At 45.3% G+C, this 25,235-nt stretch overlaps 1 protein-coding gene across 9 annotated transcripts; it reads left to right on the forward strand.

Moving 5' to 3' along the window:
• The first annotated feature begins 1,233 nt into the window (after nucleotides 1–1,233).
• On the forward strand, nucleotides 1,234–24,035 carry LOC310832989 (uncharacterized protein C8orf58 homolog). Of its 9 annotated transcripts, none has more exons than XM_083715342.1 (7): nucleotides 1,234–1,297; nucleotides 11,957–12,627; nucleotides 14,444–14,605; nucleotides 17,497–17,689; nucleotides 19,487–19,599; nucleotides 21,939–22,054; nucleotides 22,867–24,035. In XM_083715342.1, the coding sequence occupies exons 1-7, from the start codon at nucleotides 1,249–1,251 to the stop codon at nucleotides 22,967–22,969; spliced, it is 1,407 nt and encodes a 468-aa protein (XP_083571468.1). In that variant the 5' UTR covers nucleotides 1,234–1,248; the 3' UTR covers nucleotides 22,970–24,035. The 9 variants fall into 9 exon arrangements, with proteins under 9 accessions (XP_083571468.1, XP_083571472.1, XP_083571467.1 ...); XM_083715346.1 differs by lacking the exon at nucleotides 1,234–1,297 and adding an exon at nucleotides 2,246–2,477; XM_083715341.1 differs by lacking the exon at nucleotides 1,234–1,297 and adding an exon at nucleotides 2,251–2,331.
• Nucleotides 24,036–25,235: the final 1,200 nt, after the last annotated feature.

Here is a 25,235-nt window from a genome sequence, read left to right on the forward strand (position 1 = left end):
ATAGTTGCTGTGGAAAAATCAGCAGGTGAAACTGTTTAATGGCACACAGTTAACCATGATCATCTGCTGATTGCTGCAGCTCCAATGCAGGAGGCTGGGCATGTGCTGGCTCCCCTACAAGGAAGCAGTTTGCAGTCCGAAAGGTGCTCCTTTGAACCCTTTGCAAGGTTGCAGAGGCACCAGGCGAATGTTTCCAGGAGGGCAGCCCTGTTAAGGTAAGATCCACACCATATCTTGAAAGCGTGGGTGTCCCCTAACAGGGGTGTCCAGACTTTTTTCAGAGGGCCAGATTTGAAGAAGTGAACATGCATGAAGGCACCCCCCCCACAGTTGTTGACCTTTTTTTAGGGTTGAAGTTGTTCACCTTTTTTAAAGGATTTTAAGTTGACCCCCCCCCCCCCGGTTTTTAGGATTTTACCCCAGAATTGTTGAACCACAGGAAGGAACTGCCTGTGGGGGCCAGATTAAACTGACCAGTGGGCCAGATTAGGCCCCCAAAATGGCCTTTGGACATTCCTGCCCTATAGAATCCTGGTAAGTGTTGTTTACATCTATCAGAACTACAGTTCCCAGCACCCTGGGTGGGGTGAGGAGTAGAAGGAAAGATGCTGTATCCAATCGAGCCCAGTGACTGGTATCAGCAAAATGGTTTGCTTGAGGCAGACATTATGCATGCTTTGTTATGGAAATAGGAACCATTCACAATGATGAACAGAGTGAATGGGTAGTAAAATAGCAAATGCAATTCAATGTAAACAAGTGTCAAATGCTGCTTATCAGGGCAATTTTTTAAATTTCACCTAGACATTCATAGAGTCTGAACTGGAGGTGGCTGGCTAGGAATGTGATCTTGGGGTGCTAGTGGAGAGCTTGGTGAAGACGCTATGCAGCCGCTGTGAAAGGCGCTAGGGATCATTAGGAAAGGAACTGAAAATAAATATTCCGTTATCATAATGTCATCATATAAATCTATGGTGCAACCACATTTGGAGGACTGTGTCCCATTCTGGTTACCTCATTTCAAAAATGGTATCATAGTGTCGGAAAACGTTCAGAAAAGGGCTTTGAAAATTATCAAAGGGTGGAAGGAAGGAAAGCTTACAGAGAAAAGGCGAGTAAGATGACGACACAATAAAACTCTGTTTTCTCCCTCTCTCATAAACTTGCGGGTATGTGGTTAAGCTGAATGCTGAAGCTTCAAGACAGAGAACAGAAGCAGAACAGTCCTTGAACAGAACGTTGGACTAGATGGGCCACTGGCCTGAGAGGATCCTTGTCACTTCCAGGAAGAAGGGAGGTATGTCAAAATATGTGATGTCTTGTTCACAGGGTGTGCCTTCACAGAGCTAGACTCAGAAAAGTCCTATTCAGTTCAGAGGAACTTACTCTATACAGTTGAAGTGCTGCACTTGCTTGGGAGTAAATTCCATGGCACCCAAGGGGGCTTACTTGTGTGTAGACATGTATCAGATTGCACTGTAAAACCACAATCTCCCACACCTGTGAGCATGTCACACCGAAGTCAAGGGGATGTGCTGGCGGGAGGCGAGAGGAGTTGGCGCTAAAACAAATGGAAAGCCCAGCTTGGCAAAGACGGCTCCGGGCGCATTTTTAGAGCAAACGAAAACAAGAAAGCTGATTTCGCTCCATGAGTAAAATGGGCATGTCTGTATCTGTATCTTATACTGTATCTTATACTTCACCATCCTGGGAACGGGGATGTGGGAATAATAAATACAGTACAGTATTTCCAGGAAAAGTTCAAGGCTAGCAAAGCAAAGGCTGGCCTCATCTTTTAACAAGGGTGGAACGTTTTAGGAACATTTTGTTTTTAAATCAGCTTTTACTTGGTTTTGCTTCTTTGCATTTTACCTTGACGCTTAAAGTGACTAACAAATGCCGTAATAATTATTTTATTGGGGTTTTTTTTCGGTGTCCATTGTTTTCTTCTTAACGTTGGCAGTACTGTATATATATTTACGGTGTTCTGCAAATAAAGAAATGAATACTTTTAAAATAAAACGAAGGCCAACACTTTGGGGGAGGGGGTTAGAGGCTTTGGGGGGACTCCCGTTCACTTCACCTTCAGGTGCACGAAGGCTTTTGTCGTAGGAAGAGAGGCTGCCTCCCCGGGCTCGGCGGGGGGGGGGGGTCCTGGCGGCGTCACGGGAGCGGCGCCCTCCCTCCGTCCCTCCCTCCCTCCCTCCCTCCGCCTATAAATCTCTCGCTCGCCGGACTCGGCCGCGCTGCTGCTCCTGCTCCTCCTCCTCTCCGGCCGCGAGATGCTGCGCAGGCGGCGCGTCTTCTCGGTGGCGCCTCTGGGGCGCGGAGGTGGGTTTCTGCGCGGCGCCCAGCCTGGCTTGCGGATTCCGGAGTTACGTTAAAGAAAGCCTCTAGTCTCGCTTTCGAGTGCTGCTTTGCACGACGCTGCTCGTGAATGCCTTTACCAATGCAGGCTTAGGAACCCTTACTCAAAAGTAAGCCTCACCGAGCTTCGTGGGGTTTACCGCTGGTTAGTGTGCGTAGGATTCCAGCGCAAGTGGACGTGCAAAGGCTGTTGAATTGCATGCTGACCTCAGTGTATTTCTGCTGAGACTTATTGAGCATAAAGGTGGACACGCACAGGATGTATTTGTGCTTTTCTCTGATGAACGTGCCAGGGCTTTTAAGAGTAATGCTGCCTGTCCTGCAGTTTTGATAAACAGAAAAGCAGTACGTCCGTTTAACTTTTAAATTGCATGCATATATTTCCTGCCAAAATTCGTTTTGCTTTTATATTGCAGGATGCATCGATGCCCAAAACAGAAAGGCATATTAAGGTATTGGGGGTGGCACTTAAATTGGGTGCGTTCTTCTTTCTGTGTCACATTTGTGATAGTCACAAGTTTGCATAACTGCAAGACAGGCTCAAAGATGTATTTTAGTTTTGGTAAAGAAAGTTTTGTGTGCACACAAATGTAGGAGACCTTGAAAGAAGTTGGCCTGGGCATCTGGTCCCTTGTCTTTCTTTTATTTAGGATGTGATTACCGGTATCTTGTTTTTAACACAATGGCCTTGCAAAATGTGTGTGTTATTTTCTGGGAGGAAAAGCTAGGATAACATACAAGCTGGGGACCAGATTGAGAAGAGGAGCTTCATTCCAGTGCCTGAATGCTTCCCTCCAGGCGATGGGAAAAACTTTCTGTTGTTTGTTTAGCTTTTGTGGTTTAATTGGTAGAGTTTCTGTAGGACTCTGGCCTGGGGAGATTTGGGTTCAAATTTCCACTCAGTCATAAAGCTAAGGGGGACTGGGTCAAAGTGTCTGTTTCTTCAGCCTAACCTCTTTTGCATATTTATTAGAATAAAACAGGATAACTTCAAAGAACATCACCCTAAGTTGCTTCTAGGACAGATGGGGTATGAATGTGATTAATACAATTTTAAATAAATAAAAATTGGTATTGGAGTACTGTACTAGAGATTGGAATAATGCAATAGAGATCCCTTTTCTTCACTGCTTCCATGTAGGCTCCTAGACTTGAATATGACCACACTGTAAAGCTTAAGAAAAGTAGAGGTCCAATGCCCATCCATACAAGAGGTTTCATAGATGTCCTGGATGATTTAGACTCCAATCCTGTGTTCACTTTCTTCAGAGTAATCACCATTGAATATAGTAGAACTTCTGAGTGTACATAAGGTTGCTCATTTATTTGTTTACTGAGAAGTAAGTCTGAATGTGTACTAAATGTGGCAGATTTACCTTCTTGTCCAGTTTGCAGAACTACATTTCAGAACTGGTTTCTCTGTGCTCAACCATGAGCAGAGCTGAACCATTAGCTTTGCTCACTTTGCCATAAATGACAGATTCATATTCAGAAATTCAACTGGTTGAGTAACAGTAAGATTTGTGGAGCATTTGAACTGTTGCCCTGTTAAAAGGACTTGGGTGATTGCAGGAATGTGTCCCAGTTTATTATTCAAGTGTGGAATATTGTGTCTTGCACAACATTTGGAAACTTGACTTTGATGTAAGTTTCTAGTCCTCATGGCTGTAGAGAAAAGCTTGTGATTCAGCCATTGGCAAAAGCTCAGATCAGAGACTTTCTTGATCCATGGCCATTGTTGTGAACGATAGTCTCAAGGTGATAACAAAACACAAAGACAGAAGATATACGTAGTCAAAACTAAACAAAACAAAAGCTGTACAGAATAGATGGATGGCGAAGATTCATTCATTCTGCTGGGATGGGAAAGCTCATTAGAACAAAATGTCTTCAGTTGAAAAGGCAGATAGTGTGGGCCTTCTATTTCTTTATCTGCTCCCATTATTGGCTACCTAACTTAAGTGTCCCAGTTCTTTGCAGTCTGCAGATAAGAATTATACATTCCAAGGAATGGAAAAATAGTACATTAGACCTAGCAATGTTTCTGTGAGACAGAACCCATCTGCTGTAAAGCTGGACCAGGTCCTGGGCCTGCTATCCATGCATATGTTCTTCATGAACAATTTCCACCAAGTAGTTTAAGGAGGAATACATGGCTCTTCAATTTCATTCTCACTACAGCACAGTGAGGTATGGTGAGTAGCCTTTTGCCAGCCAGTGCCTTCACGTCTGAGGTGGCATTTGATCCTGGGTTTCCGCAGTCCCAGTCTAACCACTATGCCACACTGACTCGTGTGAACTGGCCCATAATTTTGTCCCAACAGGGATGGAGAACTTGTGACTCTTTAGATGTAAAAAAGGTAAAGGGACCCCTGACCATTAGGTCCAGTTGTGACCGACTCTGGGGTTGCGGCGCTCATCTCGATTTATTGGCCGAGGGAGCCAGCGTACAGCTTCCGGGTCATGACTAAGCTGCTTCTGGTGAACCAGAGCAGCGCACGGAAACACCGTTTACCTTCCCGCTGGAGCGGTACCTATTTATCTCCTTGCACTTTGACTTGCTTTCGAACTGCTAGGTTGGCAGGAGCAGGGACCGAGCAACGGATTCTTCAGATGTAGCTGGGCTACAACTCCCATCGCCATCCTGTATTGAATCAGATCAGACAATCATAAAGTTGGAAGGACCCATAAGGGTCATCTAGCTCAGCTCCTTGTCATGCAGGAATTTTTTGCCTGGTATGCAGCTCAAACCGACAACTCTGACTCTTATGCTCTATCGGCTGAGCTATCTGTGGTGATGGGAGTGGGAGTTCACCAGCTATCCTTGTTAATGCAAGGTTCTGCTTCCCAAGCACATTTTTAGAAACGTCACATTTCCCTGTAGCAAATTTGAAAACTCGGTGCACTTTTTCAAAGTTCAAAACTCAGCAATCCCATTTCCCAAAGATTGGAAGTAAGGCAGCAGTCCCATGACTGGCTTTAAGCACAGCTAGACGGGGTTGGGAAGCAGTAAGAAACAACAGGATATTGTTGAGTTTGCACTGCTTTCCAAACCAGCTCACTGGATGCAGAACAAGTGGGAGCCCAAGTCTTTCTAAGTTTAATGTAATTTCCTCCTGGATCAGTGTAGTTTGGTTTCATTACTCACAAGTTGCCAATACTATTATTCAGAAAGCAGGTACTGGTATTACTAAATAGGTACAGTTGGAAGGAGAGAAGGTGAAGGTTTGGATCCATTCCACCTGGAGAGACTTCAGACCATGTAGATCAAAAGGCTCATCTCTCATTTCTAACAGTACCTGTTCCTCCTCCTGCTTCTCCCCCCTCCCCACCCCACCCTTCTACCTTAAGCATTTGGCTGGCTCAAGGTAGTGGAGGTCTCTGTAGCAGGACCAGTGGGGCTGACAGCTCTTGATGGAGCGGTGCTGGTTTCGCTGGTTGAAATGATTGCTTCAGATTGCAAGGTGATGGCAGATCCTCCGCAAACAGCTCTGCTGTTTCCCTGCAGGGCCCTCTTGGGGCTGCACATTCTTCCACACTTCAGTGGAACTGCAAAGTCCAGCCAGGCTGATGAAAGACGGAGATATGCTTGTGTTTATGTTCTCAGGATGCCAGAAAAAGAGAGGGAGAAATAATGATGGATCCTCGTTATTGGGCTCTGCTTGTCAGGGGGGAGGGAGAGGGAGTTGGATAGGAGGAGCAGCCATTACACAGGATCCTACCACTCCCTCCACGATGCAGTGTTGTTTATTTGTTTGCTCATGTAGTGGGGGTGGGGCACCAGGTGCTGGGCAGAGTGCCAGAGGGCAGGCCTGGGTCCCGACAGAAGAGGCAGTGGAGGAGAAAGGGTTTAAATCCGGGTTTCCCAAAGGTGTGAGTTCATTGACTCCCCTGATGAGCTAGTCCAGCTGTCCTTGACTCCAACCCAAATTGTTAGCAGTGTAAGTATGACTATATAATCAACATTTATTCCTCAGTCTCCCTTACTGGAATTCATAACAATTTAAAAATATGGAATGCTGCTGGACTGTGGAATCATATTGTTAAATACAGAGGTTCCTCGCTGACAAAGGATGTGCGTTCTGTATATGCCCAGTGCCCTTTATTTCTGCAGCTTGAAGTTCCTAATTATTTTTGTGTTTCTTGCAGCATACCTCATAAACTTATTTTCCGCCCACCCCCTGCAAAATCCCACTGACCCCCATGGGGTCAATTTAGGAAACTGTGGTTTAAACAAATAATATGATTGTTTCCGTTAGTGAAGGAATTTGGCTCTTTGGCAAGTCTGGGATGAACACCAATGGGCCCCTTGTTTCTCTTCTGTGTCCCCCACCTTCTGCCCGTACTTGGGAATGGTGTGGGTTGAGCCCTGGCCATTTGTTCTGCCTGTGGTCTTGCATCTGATGGGTCTGGGCAGTCCAGAGGAAGGTTGCTGCATGCAGAATTAGCTCTTGGTGCACATGGATGGGGAAGGAATACTTAACTGGCATTGTTGCAGAATGACTTCATTTTCTCAGAAAATCAGATTGTTCCTTTTTTGCATTCAAGTGCCTCAGAGTAACTTACACAGTAAAATAAAACAACAAAGTCAGATGAAAGCAGCAACGCACAAAAACGGAAATGCTCATCTGAAAGCATTTTAAAGGAGCAAGTCCTATTCTGTACTCTCCCTGGGCCACTCCCCACTTAAAAGATGGGCGTAACAAGGAACTACCTTTCCAATTAAAAACCCTAAGCCTGGGTAGAAAGAGGATGTTTTTGCCTGGCACCTAAAAACAGACAGTGATGGTGTCTGTGCTCACCTGTGCTGGTGGTGTAGATGCATGAGTGCTTGCTATAGAGATGTCACCTGAGACTGAGGTCTTAACTTAAGCATTTTAACGTCCACACCAGCTTCTAGGCAAAAGGGGAGATTGCTCCTGAGCACTGCCAAAACCCAGTCCCCTCCCCCAATTAACACACAAGTCATGGACCTGGCCAAAAAAACCTCAACGTATTTATTCTGGAATCAGTTGCAGCCTTCAGAATTCTATGCCACATTGTCTTTTGGAAGATAGGGCTCTGTGGCCCCATTATTATTAATTTTTACTTCTGCCATGTACGGTTAGCACTGTAATTCTAATAATTCCAGAGCTTGGCTCAAACATCCTGTCCTCTAAAAACTCTCCTGTGGACGCAGTGGACAAAAGCAACACATTCTTTGAATAGGTTCTGGCTCATTATCTTACTCAATTGATTTCTATTTACAGAATGTGAGTTGGATGCAGAAATCTAAATTCCTGTGCCAGACTGCCAAAGTGCCTCCACCCCCATCCAAAAAAGGGCTCCTTTTCCTCCCCTACCGCATCTGATTCACCCTGCATGTTTGAGGCCACTTGGTTCCAGTCGAGAGAGGCTTCTTGAGTCAAGGGAGTGATCCTGTGTTTCTAGACACTGGGCCCCTGATTCCGGATTCTTTGTTGGAAACTAGTCTAACCCCGGGGCGGAGAGGGTGAAATGGCTGCTGAGTGATAATGATGACTCTGGGACTTCTAAGGGGGCTCTCTATACCCCGGTCACTGGTAGGAGGATTAGGAGGAAAGAAGTGGATGGGCTAGTGGTCAATTGCAAAGGGGACTCAGAGATCTAATGTGCACATTTTATTTGAGAATTACCTTTTATTCTGTGTAATAAGAAATTTTGGTGGATTTGACCATGGTTTTACTGCATATGTAACAACTGCTGTGTTTTTTGTTTGTTTTGTTTTTGTTTTCCTTTCCTTTTCCTTCTTTGGATGTTGCCATGGTTTTTGGCTAATGCAATAAAAATTCAATAAATTAAATGTAGAATTCCTTGTTGGGAATGCCTAGCTTGTTGTGTGGCTCATTTAGATAAGAATGGCACAGTACTAGTACTAAAAGAGCGGTAGAAGTCACAATGACTTTGACTCAGGTGTCCCATCACTGGTCTGGGTGACTCTACAACCTGGAATGCAAGTAGAGGGAATGGGGAGGCCTCGTGCAGAACGGAAAGCAGACAGACCATCTGCAGTAGGCTCCCACTTTTTCAGCAACAAAACAAAAATAGTGTCTTTTCTAAATTAGGCATCTGAAATTAAAGTTTTGATTTGCAGAGGGAATCAGGAGTTATTTACTTTATTTTCCTCCCATCCTAAAGGAGCCCACAGCAGCAAACAGCAAAATGATAAAAACAATGCAATATAAAATGAATTCTGGGAACTTCTGAAAGCAAACCAAATATCCCCACAACTCATATTCATATATTTCATTCCATAAGCAGGGACTGTTACCAAGAAAGTAACATGGCTGTGTTATGGGTCAGTGCTAGCAGAGCAGCACCCAGCAGCGGAATCACAACAGGACCTCTCCTTTCAGTTGTAAGGCCTGTCCCTTAGTTCCTTGGGTCCTGGGCTATTTACAACTTTGTATGCTAGCACTAGCACCTTGGATGGGGCCCAGTAGTTCACTGGCATCCAGTGCCACACTTCCAGGACTGCTAACACATGGTCCCTCTGAATTGCTCCGCCCTCCAACCTGGCTGCTGCATTCTGCACTAACTTCAGCTTCAAGGCCATCTTCAAGGGTAGCCCTATGTGGAATGCATTGCAGCAGTCCAGACAGGAAGTCACTAGGATGGTTTACCAAGGCCAAGCTATCCTGGTCCAGGAACTGCTGTGGATCATACCCTTTTTGAGTATGTTTTCTTGGCTAGAATGTGTTATTGAACTCTGATGGTGCCTCTTTCTTGTCTGGATGGTGGATAGAGAAGGGTATGTATAGAAACGAGCCTCTTGTGCTATGGGAAGTTGGCTTTCTTTATCCTGTCTGCTTTTGCCTCTGGTCCAGGCTGTCCGCCATCACCGTGTGGCCCCCAGAAGGTTGCCTGGTCCTTGGGCTAAAAAACGATTCTCCACCACGTTTTTTCACAGTTGTTATCCCTCGGTTTTTCCTTTTTGTGCTGCATATATTTCATTCTATGCTATAAATGTTAAAAATGGAAATTTGGGGAAATTAAAAAAATGCAATCCTGACTTATAAAACCTAAACTTTATTTGACATGCAGGTGTATCTTAGCAGTTACCACATTTCTGTTCGCTGTATTTATGAAATATAAATTCTTTGGTATTTATTTAATCCAAGCGTTAAGAGATACCTCCAGAGTTATCTTTGTGCTAGTCAGTAAAGGGAGTCAAAAATAAAAACCATCAATGTTGTTGTAAACACAAAGGCTTGGGAATTACCTTTTTTGGCTTAAATTGCATGCATGGATAGAGGAAACTCCTGTTTCTGAAGCTGCAGCTCAGAAGCAAACATTCCAATGATGCAATTAGCATAACTTGTCTAACTGCAATGCAATCACCTTCCTGAAGTTAAGCAGGTCTGGCTCTGGTCAGTGCCTAGAAAGGAGGCTGAGGATTTTATTTTGGTCAGGGAGAGCACTGTCTCCAGGAAAGGAGGAATAGAAATTAAACTAATCAGTTTAGATCCTGTAATGCCTCCAATAATTCCAGGGGACAGATTGCATTTCCTTCTTTGCTGGCCTTTTTGCCCACCCTCCTCTCCCAACCTTCCTGTGGGATAAAAATTGGGAGTCCTGCTGGCCACAGTAGAGTAGCTGTATTGGGGGTGGAGATGGTGCTGGGGGAAGGATGAGGCACCTGTCACTCAGGTGCTCTGCATCTCCCAGGGCTCCCTGCAGCATCAGCAGGGCTAAAGGAGGCATGGAAGGCCTTAGCAAGTTTACAGGAGTATTTATTTTTGAAACTTTTATCCTGCCCTACCTCCAGAGGAGTCCAGGGTGACAAACACTTCTTTAACAAAAAATAGAGTTAAGAAAAAACATACTTAAAACATTTTAAAACAGTTAAAAAACCCAAGAACAGATGCAACCAAATCATATGTCTGGTTAGGCTTGCCGAAACAGAAGAGTTTTCAGCGGATGTCTAAAAGGTTTCAGGGATGGTACCTGGCTGATACAATGCAGGTGTTCCCGCACTAAAGGAACAACTTACAAGCGCAGAATGGATGTTTTGTGGCTCTTATAGAAGTGCCAGTTCTGCAGATAATGAAGTGATTGAGTTGGCACACCTGGGGTAAGGCCTTGATCCAATAATAGCACCTTGAACTCAGTCTGGTAGCAAACGGGCAGCTAGTGCAGATCTTGGAGTGCAGGCACAAAGATACTCTCTCCTGTTTAGCTAATATGCTGCAGCATTTTACACTAACTGCAGTTTCTGGGCCAAGCGCAAGGAAAGCCTCACATAGAGTTCATTTTAGCCTCATGGTTAACAGTGCCTGTTAAGTTGTTCCAGCCCAGGAACAGGCACAGTTGTCTTAGCAGCAGAAGTCTGCTAAAGGCACTCCTCGCCATGATGAGGAGGAGGATTAATTGAATCCGTTGTAACTTGGGGCTCCAGTGACAGAGCTGGACCCAGGAGCCACCCCAAAGCTGTGTATCTGCTGCTTCAGAGGGTGTTCGTCACCCCCATCCACTCAGGCAGTGGACCAATTTATTGGGAAAGAGAACCACTTGCCAGAATTCAAGCAAAATTTATTTCCCTGCATCCATCCCACCGCGGCATCCAGACACCGGTCTCTCCAATTTAGATCTTGAGAAGCAGAGCTGAGTGTAACCAGCATATTGTAAAAAGGAATACCGGTAATCTGTGAACTGGGACGCCTCCGGTTCAGATGTCTCCGTTTACTAAGAGCTTGTTGGATAACCTTAGGCGAGCTGAGTTCTCTAGGCTTCCTTGGTACAATAAATATAGATAATATTGGTCTACCTTAGAGGGCTGCTTGAAAAGATTACTGAAACAATGTCTGTGAGGTGGCTGCAAACACGCTCTGAAAGTGTTGTCTAACTGCTTAGTATTTGTTTTATATAACCACCTTTGCACACAGTGTGATGTTTTTCTCTCCCTCTGGGCTGTCCCCACTCTCATGGGAAATTAGGCAGAGGCCATAGATCAGGGGTCAGCAAGGTGTTGGTCTGCCTGGGGCGGTCAAGTCCCACAGAGATCTCTCCGTGGGCTGGATTGCGTGTGTGCGATGACTCTTGAGTGGGCAACTCGGTTTGGGGGCGGCTCGTGAGCTAGTTAAACTGCCCCCATGGGCCACAGGTTGCCGACCCCTGCCATAGATTGAAGTTTGCACAAGACCTCTCTTGTAGCCCCAGTTACATAATCTTTTGAACAGACCGATTGAGAGACTGAAGACAGGTGGGCAAGTCTTGGCAGTAGGGTGTCACACACAATTCATGGCCCATGTGCAATAATACTTGTGCCGAAGCTATTCCCCCAAGATTCATTTCCTTAGCACCGTCTTCAGCTCCTCCTTCTCTGCCACGCCTTGTCTGAAGCAAAGGCCAGCATGATTCAGGTGCATGAGGAATATTCTTGGAATGCATATGTTGCAAGCACACACATTTCCTCGTCCAAAGGAGCTTTGGGGGGAGGAGAGTGGCCAGGGCGGAGTTATCTGTTGGGAAGGCACTATATTTACCTGGATCCAGGTGTTGGGCTTTTCATGATCTGTGGAGCAGGGTTGGCCTCTGTCTCAACAATGTCTTATTCCCTTCTAAATCCCAGCTAGTGCCTGGAGTCCCGTAGAGAACTGCGTGGTGTTGACCTCAGTCAGCATGTTTCAGAGTCTACAGGAACCTCAACTCCAGTGCCCCCTTGACATGGAGCTGGATGGCAAGAAAAACAGCCGGGTGGATCAATTGGATGAGGCTGGCTCCCTAACAGAACCCATTCCCCACCAGCTAGGCTTCTTGCCTATCAGCGGGAGGTTCCTCAAATCTGAATCGGAGGATTCTGGTGTTGAAATGACCAGCAACGATCACTCTCCCTCCAGCCCGGAGGGCTCAGAGAAAAGCTTCTGTTTGGACTGTCTTGATGGCTTCCAGCCTTCGATGGAAGACTCTTCACCACTTTCTGCAGCTCCCTGCCAAGGCTTCCCCAAAGGTGAAGAACAGGAGGACCTGGGTCCCATCCAGGATCGTGCCTACTGCCGGAATCTCTCTGCCAGCAAGAAGTTGGCCCAGGTGGTCCAGCGGTCTCAGAAGCACCAGCTGCCTCGCCGATCCCCTGGGCGGCTGGGTCAGAGACCCCATAGCCCAGTGGACTTGGAGGGCCTGAATTCCTATCGTTTGCACTGGGCAGCAAGCGTCGATGAGAGTGTGGATGCTGCTGCAGGGGAATTGATTCCTATGCTGTCTGGCAACAGCACCCCAGAGGAATGGAGCCCACAAGGACAGGTAAGTGGGGAGAAAGGTGCACTACTCTGCTGTTTTAAGCCAAGCCAAGCACAGGTCCTTTTTCACAAGCTCATTTGCAGCAGCTTTTCCAGTTTTAAGCATGGTTTGGCCAAAAGCTGCTCTTCCTTTTCTAGGTTCCTTTGCAGTGGGTTTTTATTTCTGCCAAGCTCGTCTCCTGTTTAGAGAAGGAATATCCGTGTGCTGGGAAACGGGTCTATAGATGGCTGGAAAGGTGGCTTTTATGACTGGCTGGCAGAGTTTTAGTGACCCAGGATTGTGTGATAGCTTGCATCCTCTCCTGCTGTATCCCAGTCTCTCCTCCCACTAGCTAGGTGGGGCAGTTTCGTATGGGAAATGCTCTCCATTCCACCTGATGACGATACCTTGCCTAATTGCCTCTTGCTGGAATGTGGCAAGGTCCTTGCCCTCTGATGACATAACATAACGTGCACACGCTGCTCTTTCCTGACCCGGTTTTTAGGAGGAAGGTGCTGGGACACTTGAGAACTTACTTGGCCTTCCAGTCTTGATTCACCTGAGTTTGAGCTAGATGCATACATACATAAAAGTTACTGAATTAGTCCATAGACCACATCAAAAGAGAACAAAGTAAAATACATCTAAGCTGCATGCAAACAGTGGTTTGTGTATCTGTGTGGTTGTTGTTGTTCCCTAATACCAGAATAAAGCTGGCATTCCAGAAACCAATCCTCTAGCATGGCTGACTCACATAAGCCAACTTGGACTCTTGCACCCATAAAGCTCTTCCCTAGTTCAACTATTGAATCCATCTGTTCAAAAACAGTCAGGCACAAGCTTTTTTGTACAGTGTTACCTCAGGTTACATAGGCTTCAGGTTACAGACTCCGCTAACCCAGAAATAGTACCTCGGGTTAAGAACTTTGCTTCAGGATGAGAACGGAAATTGTGCGGTGGCAGCGCAGCAGCAGCAGCAGGAGGCCCCATTAGCTAAAGTGGTGCTTCAGGTTAGGAACAGTTTCAGGTTAAGAACAGACCTCCAGAACGAATTAACCCAAGTTCTTAACCCGAGGTACCACTGTATTGTGGGAAATGACAGCTATTTTTCATATTTGACACTGAGGTTTTGGTCTTGCTAAGCAATGTTGAATAGTTTGGATGAAAAGACAGGCCATGTCAGTTTGTGCTCCTACATCTGATGCCCTTTGCTTAGAGATGTTTCCAGTTACATTCCCAAGTGAGTTCAGTGTCTGCACTGAAATCCATCCTATTGTAATAAATGTGAAATTTTGATACTACAATCTGTTCAGAGCCAGCACCATCTGTTTCCTTAAGGCAGATCTTGGAAATCCTATATTTCTTTCCCCTTCCCCGCTCATAATGGCTAACTCAACTTAGGTGAAAGGTCCAGGACTGACAAAAATAAGTATTTCTTCATACAGTGCATAGTTAAACTATGGAACTTTGATGCAACTTGGATGGATTCAAAAGAGGATGAGACCCATTAATGGAGGATATGGATATCAGTGACTCATGAGAGCAATCTTCTGCTTCTGCTATTGAAGGCAGTATTCCCCTGAATATCAGATGCTGGGAATCACAAGCGGGGGGTGGGGGGTGGGCTGTTAGCCCAGGTCCTGCTTGCAGGCTTCTCATAGGCATCTGTTCAGCCACTGGGAGATGAGCCTTTGGCACGATGCTGCAGGGCTGTTCCAGGAGCTGCTTGCCGCCTCCTCCGCTTTAGACTGCTTCTCTCTGGGGCTGTTTGCTGTCTGCTGTATACGGAACGTGCAAGTGAGCTCATATCCCTGACGGCCCATGCTGGCTCCTTTCTTAGGTGCACGAGACTTTGCTGACCATGCCTGGACAGGGCGTACGGTACTTGGAGCACATTTGCCAGATGCTGGAGAAGATCGCCCGCCTGCAGCAGGCCAACCTTCGACTTCAGCATCAGCAGCAGATTATGGAGTGCCGGGTGCGGGTCCAGGAATCTGAGAACGTGAGAGAAAGGGCTGAGGGCTGTTTATTAGAGGGTTATTGAAACAAGTTCATGGTGATTTTGAGTAAATTTGTTGCAGGAAGGAGATGGCAGTTCGGACATTGGGGGCAGGAAGTGGTGGTGGGCAGAGATGAGCTCCTTTCTTTTAATATAATTTTTATTACTTTTTGCACATATTTTCCAACATAACAACTTACAAACAACATAGCAAATCTTTGGCTATTATCGCCTGAGACTTCCTTCAACCCCTTCTAATAGTTTTCTAAATTCCGTTCTCATTCCGAATTGTATTACTATACTTATTGCTATAATTCAAAACTTACATCCATATCTCAGTCATCTTCACAATAATTTATAAAATCCTCCCTACAAAACTTCTGTAACCCTACTAGCGATGTTAAATAATTACAGTTGTCTTTCAAATGTAACATAAATTTCTTCCAGTCCTTCAGAAAATCTGGTTCTGCTGGTTTTGAATTTTCCCTGTTAATCTCGCCAGCTTGGCATAGTCCATTAATTTCGTTTGCCAAAAAGATGAGCTGCTTTCAGGGGGGGCCACCAGGTGGCGCATTGGAAAATGGCCGACAATAACATCTCTCTGACCCACACGAGGTAATAAAGAGGCTGCTATGGGAAGTATGCAGTCTTCCTGCCCCCCCCCAAGGAGGTGGGGGAGACAGCCTTGCCAGCGATGTCCACAATGCACCCCCGGATTTGAAAGAAGGGGGTGCAGGACATTTGGCACCAGCCCTCGGTGAGCTCGGCTCTTCCTGACGCTGAATCTAATTGCGCCTTGGTTCGCTTCAGCTCGAAAATATAATTGGAAATATATAATTGGAAAGAAGCTGAAGCACATACATCAAGCAAAGTTCGAGTGATAAGGCTGCTGATTAATGCATCTCTGCGATTCGAGCGACGGGAGGAGACAAATAAATCAGGTAATGAACCACCATTACGAGACTGGTACGTGCGGAGCGAAAAAAAGGGGGGTGGAGGGGAAAAACCTTTATTTTCTTTCCCTTCTGTGAGTATTTATAACGCTCCACCCCAGAGAGACGAATTGTCGCCTTTTTTTAATCGCAAGCAAGAATTTAAGAGCTGTGTGGAGTGAATTAATGATCGAAGAGAGGACTCATGAATATTGGAGAGTGGAGGAAAAATTCTATGACACAGTTTATAATGGCATCTTGCTAAGACAAGCTTGTCAAAGAAAGACGAGGGAGGAGGACCAGGGTCATTGGAATGTGAATGATGGATTGAATCTGACAACCTGGCAGAGCCCCTTTGTGATATACGCGGCAAGCTTGGGAAAATTAATAGGACAGACCGAGGATAAATTTTTGAAGAAGGGGAGGAATGGCGGCTGTCCTTATGAGATATGACTTTTGGAGTGTGCAAAACCCACGCAGAAGTTGTTTGTTTCTAACCTGCTTGTGAAGATTATCAGAGATCGCAAAGAAAGGAATACATGATAACAACAAGAAGATGAAGAAAGTAATAAAGAGACTATCTGGACAGATCTGGATAGAACTGTTTGATAAAAGCAGCAACAGAAGTGATGTTTTGATCCTCGTTCGGAGCTTGATGTATGGGTACCCCCAACAAAATTTAAAAATTTGGCTGTATAATTTGGAATTAATATGATTTGGAAATAATTTGATTGGATTGGCCTGTTAATAAAAATTATGTTTAAAAAAGAAAAAGAAAAAATGAGCCCTCAGCGCCATGACCCACGGGTCATGGTTTTCACCAAAAAATGAGGTCTCTGCACCCTGGCCCTCGTGTCATGGTTTTCGCCAAAATTCCTGCATCCTGGCCAAGCCTGGCCTGTGTCCGCAGGGGAAGTTTCACCCCCTCACCCTTGTCTACAGCAGTTTCAGGAGGAGAGAGGAAGACGTGTTACACCATTCAAGGAGGAATTACCTAGTTACGAGATAGTGGAGGAGGAAGGGGAGGTGAGAGTGCAGCCGGCAGAGACCTCCCTGGAGAGTATGGCAGATCCTCCATCTCCTCAGGCCCATCGGTCCCTCCGCATTCTAGAACAGAGAAGGCAGAGGGGTGGGACTCCAGGAACTTCCTGTTGGCGCTCAGGATGTTGTTGGGGGCGGAAGAGTTGGGGCTCAGAGTAGCAAATGTCTATCTGTGTGTGGAGACATGGATTCTTGTCTTGCAACCAGATAAGAAAATGAAAAGGACAATAGAACACAAAGTTGAGCTGCTTTCATGTGTTGGACTTGACTCATCAGTGGGCCAGCAGCAGTATGCGGGGCAGACATTTTTTAGTGCTTTATTTTTCTGTGGAAAACTTTAGTTTCATACATTCATTAGCAGGAATGAACAGGAGCCAATTGCAAATACAGTGTTAGGCAAGTTTGGTAGTGGACTTTTTTAAAAAAAAACAACCAAATACAAGCAAATAAAAATTAGATCTTTTTCTATTATCTCACAAAATTTTCTGATGCTTAACTGAAAATTTTGTAATGCAAATTACCCTATGCATATTGAAAACCAACATCACCAATCAGCAGTATTCACAAACACACTCTGTGAACTGAAAGGGCTCATTTTATTTAATTACTTCCTTTCAAATCACACATAAGAAGCAGAGAGCAACATTCCCCCCCTCCAACGACCCTCTGAGGTAGGCTGAGAGAGGCAGGCCCAGGGGCACTTGGGAAGCTTTGTGCCTATAGGGGATTTGTTCTCACAGGTCATAGCTATGCACTCTAACCAGACTGGCTCTTTTGCAATTGGATCCATAGTCCTGGGATCACTAATCTCCACATTCTTTAATCTTAGCCCCATTTCAACTGCTGAACCTGAAATATGTCCCCCAGACATGTGTTTCTAGAATGGTTTTTCTTCAACTCTGGTACCATTTTGTCTGACAGGAAGGCTTTTCTGAAGATGTGCCAGATGGCCCTGGGCTGATGAGACTTGAAATGCAGGCTGAGGATCCAGCAACCATGGAGAAGGTGGCAGAGGAGGAGCATCTCAGGTCGGCTGACTCCTGGCACCCCCACCACTTCCGGGCCCGCTCTGCCTCGGACACGCGGGTGCTACGGAGCCCGGCCCGTAACCTGGGTGAGCTCTTGACTCTTGGTTTAAAGGCAAGCCATTGGCCCTGATCCCGAGCACTAGAGTATCTTAGCCAGAGCATGCAAACGTTTCCAGTACTGAGGCAACATACTCATCCACTGTGATCACATGACATATAGGATTCTTATTTTTAGACCCTTTTCCCTTTTAGAAATGTTACAAAACATTCTGGATCCAGGTTCAGTTGTTTTCTGAGAATATTGTTGATAGCTTTTTAAATAAGTTATGAAAAGGTCAGGGCTTTAACATAAGACTACCAACATAGGTAGTCACTTTTTTCTCTTGTGGGTATATGTTAAGTAATTCTTATTAAAGGTAAAGGTAAAGGGACCCCTGACCGTTAGGTCCAGTCGTGAACGACTCTGGGGTTGTGGCGCTCATCTCGCTTTACTGGCTGAGGGAGCCGGTGTATAGCTACTTCTGGCGAACCAGAGCAGCGCATGGAAACACCATTTACCTTCCCGCCAGAGTGGTACCTATTTATCTACTTGCACTTTGATGTGCTTTCGAACTGCTAGGTTGGCAGAAGCTGGGACTGAGCAACGGGAGCTCACCCTGTCATGGGGATTCAAACCGCCGACCTTCTGATCAGCAAGACCGAGGCTCTGTGGTTTAGACCACAGCGCCACCCGCATCCCTTATTAATTCTTATTAATCTGAGGTAATTTACAGCTGAAGTTTGATAACACTGAACTATCATTTTGAAACTAGATTGTTTGAAACTATTTGTTTGAAAAAGGTTGAAAGTTGTGATGTGGTGGAGCAGAAACTTCTCAGAAAATTCCAAGAAATTTTCTGTTGCTGCCTTTTTGTGTGTGTGAAGTTGTTTCTGTTCCTAAAAATGCATTGCTTCATAAAATTCGTCAACGTAGCAAAGGGATATAATACCAGTTGAGCTGGGTAGCTTCAAAGTTGCAATTAACTTATTCAGATCAGTAGAATAAGTATAAACAGATTTCCAGGTCCTTCGGGTTTTTTTTATTGGAAATTTTAACACACATAAGAAAAGTGATCTGTCACACTGTACAACATTTAGAACTGTCATCGAGAACAAAAATGAGTGGAGCTCTTTAGGTGTTACATTCAGAACAGGCTCTTGGGAGATGTCTATCTGAGAAAATATAATGAATTTAGACATGGAGGCAAATTGGCAACAAGCTGAAAAGCCAGAAGGAAACAAGATTCCACCTTCTGATTAAACACGTTCTCAAATGAGACTGAGCCCTGATTCAGGCAGTCCTTTTAGCACACTGGGTTCATGAAGTGCTGTCTTCACAGTTAAATTATGTTCCAGTGTGATGTAGTGGTTAGAGCAGGGGTAGTCAACCTTTTTATACCTACTGCCCACTAATGCATCTTTCTTGATGGTAAAATTTCCTTACTGCCCACTGGTGCTTGATGGATGGAGGATTCAGCTTGGGCCGTAGAACCCACTACCGCCCACCTAGAATCCTGAAGCGCCCACTAGTGGGCAGTAGGGACCAGGTTGACAACCCCTGGGTTAGAGGGTTGGACCACTGGATGTACCTCACTGGATGACCATAAGCTACTCCTAGTCTCTCGGCCTAACCTCCCTCACAGGGCCGCTGTGAGGCTAAAATGAGAAGGAAGAGAACCATATCTGCCACCTTGAGCTCCTTGGAGGAAAGCTGGGGGGTATAAATGTAATAAATAAATTAAAAACAGGATGCTGGACTAGATGGGCCTTTGGTCAGATCCAGCAGGGCTATTCTTATGTTCTTATGATTTGTGTTGGGCTAACATACACTTCTGCTGCCATAGGGAACAAGGATGGTCGCCCTCAGAAGTCAACGGCCCACTCTGCCAGTTCTCCCAGTTTGCTGGATCAGCTAGATGGGGGCTCACACACCTTGCCACCAGGCATGAAGCTCAAGGTAGGTCTGCCATGTTCCATTGGGGGGGGGAGGGGAATAAAAAAACTCGCCATGTGTAGGATTTGAATTAAATCTGGAGAGGTGTGACTGATGGCACAAAGAGGCAGTGTGGTATAGTGTCTAGACTCTAGAGCGTGGGTAGCCAAGGTGGTGCCCTCCAGATGTTGGTGGACTCTCTGACTCCATCAGCCCCAGCCCCAGGGTCAGGGTCAGGGGTAGTAGTCCAGCAACATCTCTAAGGCATTGTGTTGGCTGTCTCTGGGTTAGAGTGCTCAATTTCCACTGGGGAGACCTCAGTTTGAATCCTCCCTCAGCCATGAAATTCACTGGGCGATCTTGAGCCGCTTACATGTATGTGTGATTAGCTTAATCTACCTCACAGGATTGAGACCTAAATTTAAAAATTGCAGCGGGGGGGGGGGTTGGGGGGGAGAGAGGGAGAGAGAGGACCGTGTCTGCCACCTTGAGCTCCTCCAAGGCAAGATAGAAGTGTCAGAAATAATATAAGCAAGGCTACATCATTTTACTTAAAACGCTTCGTTGTACAGTACTTTTGAGTACTATGGTAGAATTTTTTTTTGTAAGAATAAATTACAATCACATTCTATGGTAACTTGATCTATGAGAAGGTGGGAAACACTATTCCATAGTTCCATTCTTAAAAAAAAATCAGGAAGAGTTTATCATGAGGGTTTCCACCACCTTCCTTTCAAAAATGGATGACTAGCAGAAATGGAACACATGCCATCCCCCCCCCCGAACTTCCCAATGCTGTGGAAAGCAGTTGCTGTTCTTGCCCTTCCATGCATCTTTCAGAGGAAGAGGAGCCCCCATAAGTCTTACATACCAGCCAGTTCATGGTGGTCTTCTGGAGAAGTCTGCTTGACTGCCCCACCTCATATTCATTTAGTTATGTCTGAACGAAGGCTAGTGGTGCCAGTAATTTGGAATGCCATTCCTTTCAAAATTAGGTGTCTGATTTCAGCTACACATCTGATATTTCATTGCCTTCTAAAAAAAAGCCATTTTTTGCCAAGCATTTTTAGAAAATCGGTTTGATTCAGTGTTGGTCATTTGTTTTTGTTTATTAAATGTTATATTATTTTGATGATTTTTTTGTACACTGCCATAGTATATTGTTTTTATAAGTTGGAAGTTTAAAATAAATTGGAGCTAAATTTTGCTGGGGAGCAAGGGGAAGGTGGTTGGAAGGGCAACAATCCCCCTCATTGTAAACATGGAAAGCTCTACCCTGAGTTTGGTCAAGTTTGGTCAACCCTAACCCTGTACTCATCAGGGTGACATAAAAGATTTTAATGCAAGTTAGTTTGCCCTTAAGTGACACCAGCCCTGTGTTCTCTGAGGTCTGCCCTCACCATGCGGTGAGAAGACACTTTTTGACAAACTCCAAAAGGTGTTATAAGCCCAGATGTGGGCTCATGGCCTCTGAGGACCAGTTGCTAAGCAGCAGCATTGGGAGGGTCCTGGGCTTCCCAAGAGGCATCTGATCGGCCGTTGTGGGAAACAGGACTAGATGGAACTTTGGTCTGATCCTGCAGCCAGACTCTTCTTACGTTTTTACATAAATAGGGTTTAGGACCTGATGATTATTCACTCCCACCTTTCCTCTTAAAAGAGCCCAAGACAACAAACTACAAGAACCTCCAAAAATGTGTCCTCAAAGCTTATAAACTTTCAAGGTTTCCACGAACAGTATCTTTCAGAAATCAAATTCCTGAATTGTTTCAAATAGGGATGTTTTAAATTCCCCCATAATGTTAACAATGAGGGAAGGTGCTATGTACTGAAGTTCTCACGCTGGGGCTGAAGGGGGATACTGAAGATAGTTTTCACTCAGGTCCACATATGCAAATAAGGGATTGAAAGTGATGTTCAGTGATTGGATAGTTACAGAAAGTGGTTACTGTTGCGTTCTAGTGGAGCTCTATATAAACAGGCTGGCTGAACCCTTCAGTTCAGTTCTGTTCTGGCCTGTGAATAAACAAGAGCTGATTGAAGAATCGCTGTGTCGTCTTGAAATGTTCACCCACAACTTAACAGAAGGCACACTTGAGGGAGAGAGTGAGAGGGGAGGTGTTCCACCACCAAAAAGGCACTGTCGCATGGCTCAGCACCAACTGGGTAGCACTCAGGTCACCCACAGGTGATCTATAATCCTCTTGGCAGCAGACACAAGACTAACAGTAAAATGGCAAAGAAGGGATCAAAGATTCCTGGCTGTTGGTTTCATTTCTGCGATGTTGGGATTATGGCTGGTATAAATGTCATGTACCCTGGGATACACCCAGTCTCTTCACATTGTGTCCTCTTTCTCTCAGGACCACTCTCACTGGGGCAAAGTCAAAGGGCTGATCAGCAGGATTACGAGGAAATCTGTGCGGGCCAATGAACCAATCTCATCTGGTGAGCCTGCCCCCAGCAGCAGTCAGTGTAGGTAAGATGACGATGATGATTATTAAAAAATTTATATGCCACTCATCTGACTGGGTTGCTGTGGCTGTTTATGGTGTGATAGCTGCTATAAACAGATCCGCCCAGCATGCTTCTGACCAGGCTTTTAACGGAGTTGAAATACAGTCTGCAGTGAAGCATGAGGAAATTGGCCCCTAGTCTTGATTGATGACCAACACAGAATTGTTCTAGGCAGATTACTTTATTGCCTGTCATGAAGCTTAATGGTTGCTGTTTACAGAGATTGCTGTGGATTCCCACAGCGACAGATTGGCTTGCATCCTCTCAGCAGATCAAAACCAAAAGTCTCTCTTAGTCACACTCACATAACGTATTGCACATGTCCATGACTTCACTGTCTTATCTTTGAACCTGTGTAAACAATCTAGCTTCACAGCCAGAGTTTCATCTTAAATGCAGAAACTCATGAAGACATTGTTCTGAAAATGAATGACCCAGTACCCCCACCAGTTGCCCCAGCCACTCTGGGCTCCCAAGAAGAAATAGTAAAAACACAACACTTTGCTACTTTTGGGGTGTGCCAGTGGGGACTCCCCAGTCAGACTTGGTGTAGTGGCATTGGGCATGAGCCCAGTCTTCCAGCTCTTATATATTACATTGAGAAAATGTGTTTGTTAAAAGTGGAGCTCATATTTCCAGCTGCCTCATGCGCAGGGAAAGAAACTTTTACTAACACCAGGTAATTTGGATATTGTAGCAACCTGTGTTGCAAGCAACCTATTGAGTGGGTGCCTCCTATCAGATCTCCCTCATCCCTTTTTATTTGCCTTACAGAACATATACCATATTGGACAAAGAAGAACCCCAACCAAGGTGGCGTTTCCTGCCCACTCTGGGTGCAAAAAAGCACAGATCGAAACACCTTTCCATGCGGTGAGCCACAGGTTCTCTTGGAGGCATGACAGGTCTGGGGCTCCCAAGTCAGTGCTGTCATGCACATGGACTCTTCTTCCCTTCCCTGTGAGCTTATTGGGAGCTGAAATGCTCTACCCACTTTGACAGTGAGCTTCAAATCCCCCTCCAGTGGAAGAGAGAAGAGACTTTCAGATAAAGAATGGAGACACAAAAGCTCCACCTAGCAAAATGATTCTCTTCTATGAAACCTTTCCAACCAAGTGGAAACATAACTGCTCACTGCAAGCCACAGTCTGCAAATTCGAAGCCAGCCTTGTGAGCAAATGCTTCCTCCTCTTGCAGTTTACCCCTTCTGTCCTGTTTTATTGTTTTCACATTACATATGCACCAGTGCAGTAACGTAAACTATGCATCAACATGGGCTTTGTAAACCATGGTTAGGGGACCTGGTATAAATTAACCATGATTTGTATCAGCACATTTATTGTGTTGGGTCTCTATTTACAAACCACAGTCTACAAAGAGAGCCAGTTTTACATTGGCACATAGCCTCATTTTCTTTAGCCTGCCCTTTTTATTTTTATACACTGTCTTCGGGACAGATCTCCCTGAGGCTGGCCCTCTGGAGAACACAGGTTGTAGGTCTGTCTCATACACACCACCAAACATCACCATATTCTGTTAGAAAGATCCTTTCCCATCATTGCCAACTCTCCTAAGATTTTAGGCTGCTGTCTCATTGATTAGGAGCGTGGGCATAAAATCTCATGTGTGTGGTTACTAGGTGAGGACGATGGCTCTGAGGGGAGAGGATAGACCTCTCTTCTCCCAGTCTTCACTAGGAAATCCCTGTGAAATAACTTATTGGCCCTGCCTTTAATTATTATTTTCCTTATGAAACAAATGACTGACACTCCACATCTTTTTGTATGTGCTCACATACAGCTATATAACTTCACATATGGAGTGAGCCCTGTATATATTTATATGGCCTAATGGTCACACATGTATGTGTATATAGATGGAAATTGATATATTCACAAGTTATATAAAAGTGAGGAAAATAAAACTATTTGCAGACTTTTTTACATTCTGCCTTTGAAATTATGTTGGAAGAAAGTTATCTGAAAGTTCAACAGAATGCTGTGAATTGTGCCACTTCAGCCTGGGGTGGGGGATATTTCATATGTGAAAGGACCTCCATGGGGTGTGTATGGAGGAATTCCCTACATGCGTAGCATGTTGTGAGAACATACGGAAAGCCTTGCTAGATGAGACTTGGGGTCCCTCTAGTTCACCACACTGTTCCACAGAGCCAAGCAGATACTTCCATGAATCCCACCAAGCAGGGCTTGAAGACTCCTGCCTGGGAAACCTGGCCTGGAGAGCTGCTGCCAGTCAGTGCAGATGCTACTGAGCTAGATGGACCAATGGCCTGACCTTGTCCAGTGGAACCTCGTGTTACATCCCACCCTCCTTACGAACGCTTTGGGTAACGAGCTCCGCTAACCCAGAAGTAGATGCCCCTTGTTGCGAACTTTGTCCTGGGATGCAAGTGGAAGTCGTGCACTGGTGGCGCGATGGCAGTAGGAGGCGTCATTAGCCAAAGGTTAAGAACGGTTTCAGGTTACAAACGGACCTCAGGAACAGATTACGTTTGTAACTGAAGGTATTACTGTACACAGCAAATTCCTAAGTCCACCTTATTATTTATTTAATTTATTAGTTGCTGAATGCCTTGAACAGGATTCAATGAGGACTTTTACTTTTGAAGTTCTTTGTGATTTGTTGGCAGCAAACAAGCCCCCCCCCCCCCCAATTTGGGGTTTCACTAGAGAAGGATCTTTGCACATAACTCTTTTCTTCTCTTCCTTTTCCCTCCCCCACTGCTTTCCCTTTGATGTAACAATCAACAAAATGGCTTGTTGGATTTGCCCTCCTGTGCACAGCTTGGAGAGGAAGAATAGAGAGTTAGATTTGGCCTGATAGATCAAAGACTTTTTCCCAAACAAAAGAAAAGCACTGGACATCTGGTGCCTGTTGCACGGACTCTGTCCGTAGCCCTCTGATGCGTCATTAAAAGCAAGGAACAGCAAGGAAGTCTTGAGTTACATCAACATATAGGGTTGGTGGTGGTTGATCAAGATAATAAAGGGCTGTAACTGTCAAGAATTCAGCCTACACTCGAGTAGGACTCTGGCAGAGACACATGCCTGGCTGGCATGTTCCCTCCCTCCTGGGGTGCTGAACCAAGTGGAGTCAAAACATACACCGTCATGTGGAAGACA

Source organism: Podarcis gaigeae (assembly GCF_964106915.1).
Source record: "Podarcis gaigeae genome assembly, chromosome: 15".
NCBI lineage: Eukaryota > Metazoa > Chordata > Lepidosauria > Squamata > Lacertidae > Podarcis > Podarcis gaigeae.

Excerpts from the sequence above, each read along its gene's own strand:
- LOC310832989 (XM_083715342.1), top strand. The coding sequence starts at position 1,249 with ATGGGCCACTGGCCTGAGAGGATCCTTGTCACTTCCAGGAAGAAGGGA. Across the intron at positions 12,628-14,443 it reads AATGGAGCCCACAAGGACAG|GTGCACGAGACTTTGCTGAC; the intron begins GTAAGTGGGGAG and ends CTCCTTTCTTAG. Across the intron at positions 22,055-22,866 it reads CCCAGCAGCAGTCAGTGTAG|AACATATACCATATTGGACA; the intron begins GTAAGATGACGA and ends TTTGCCTTACAG.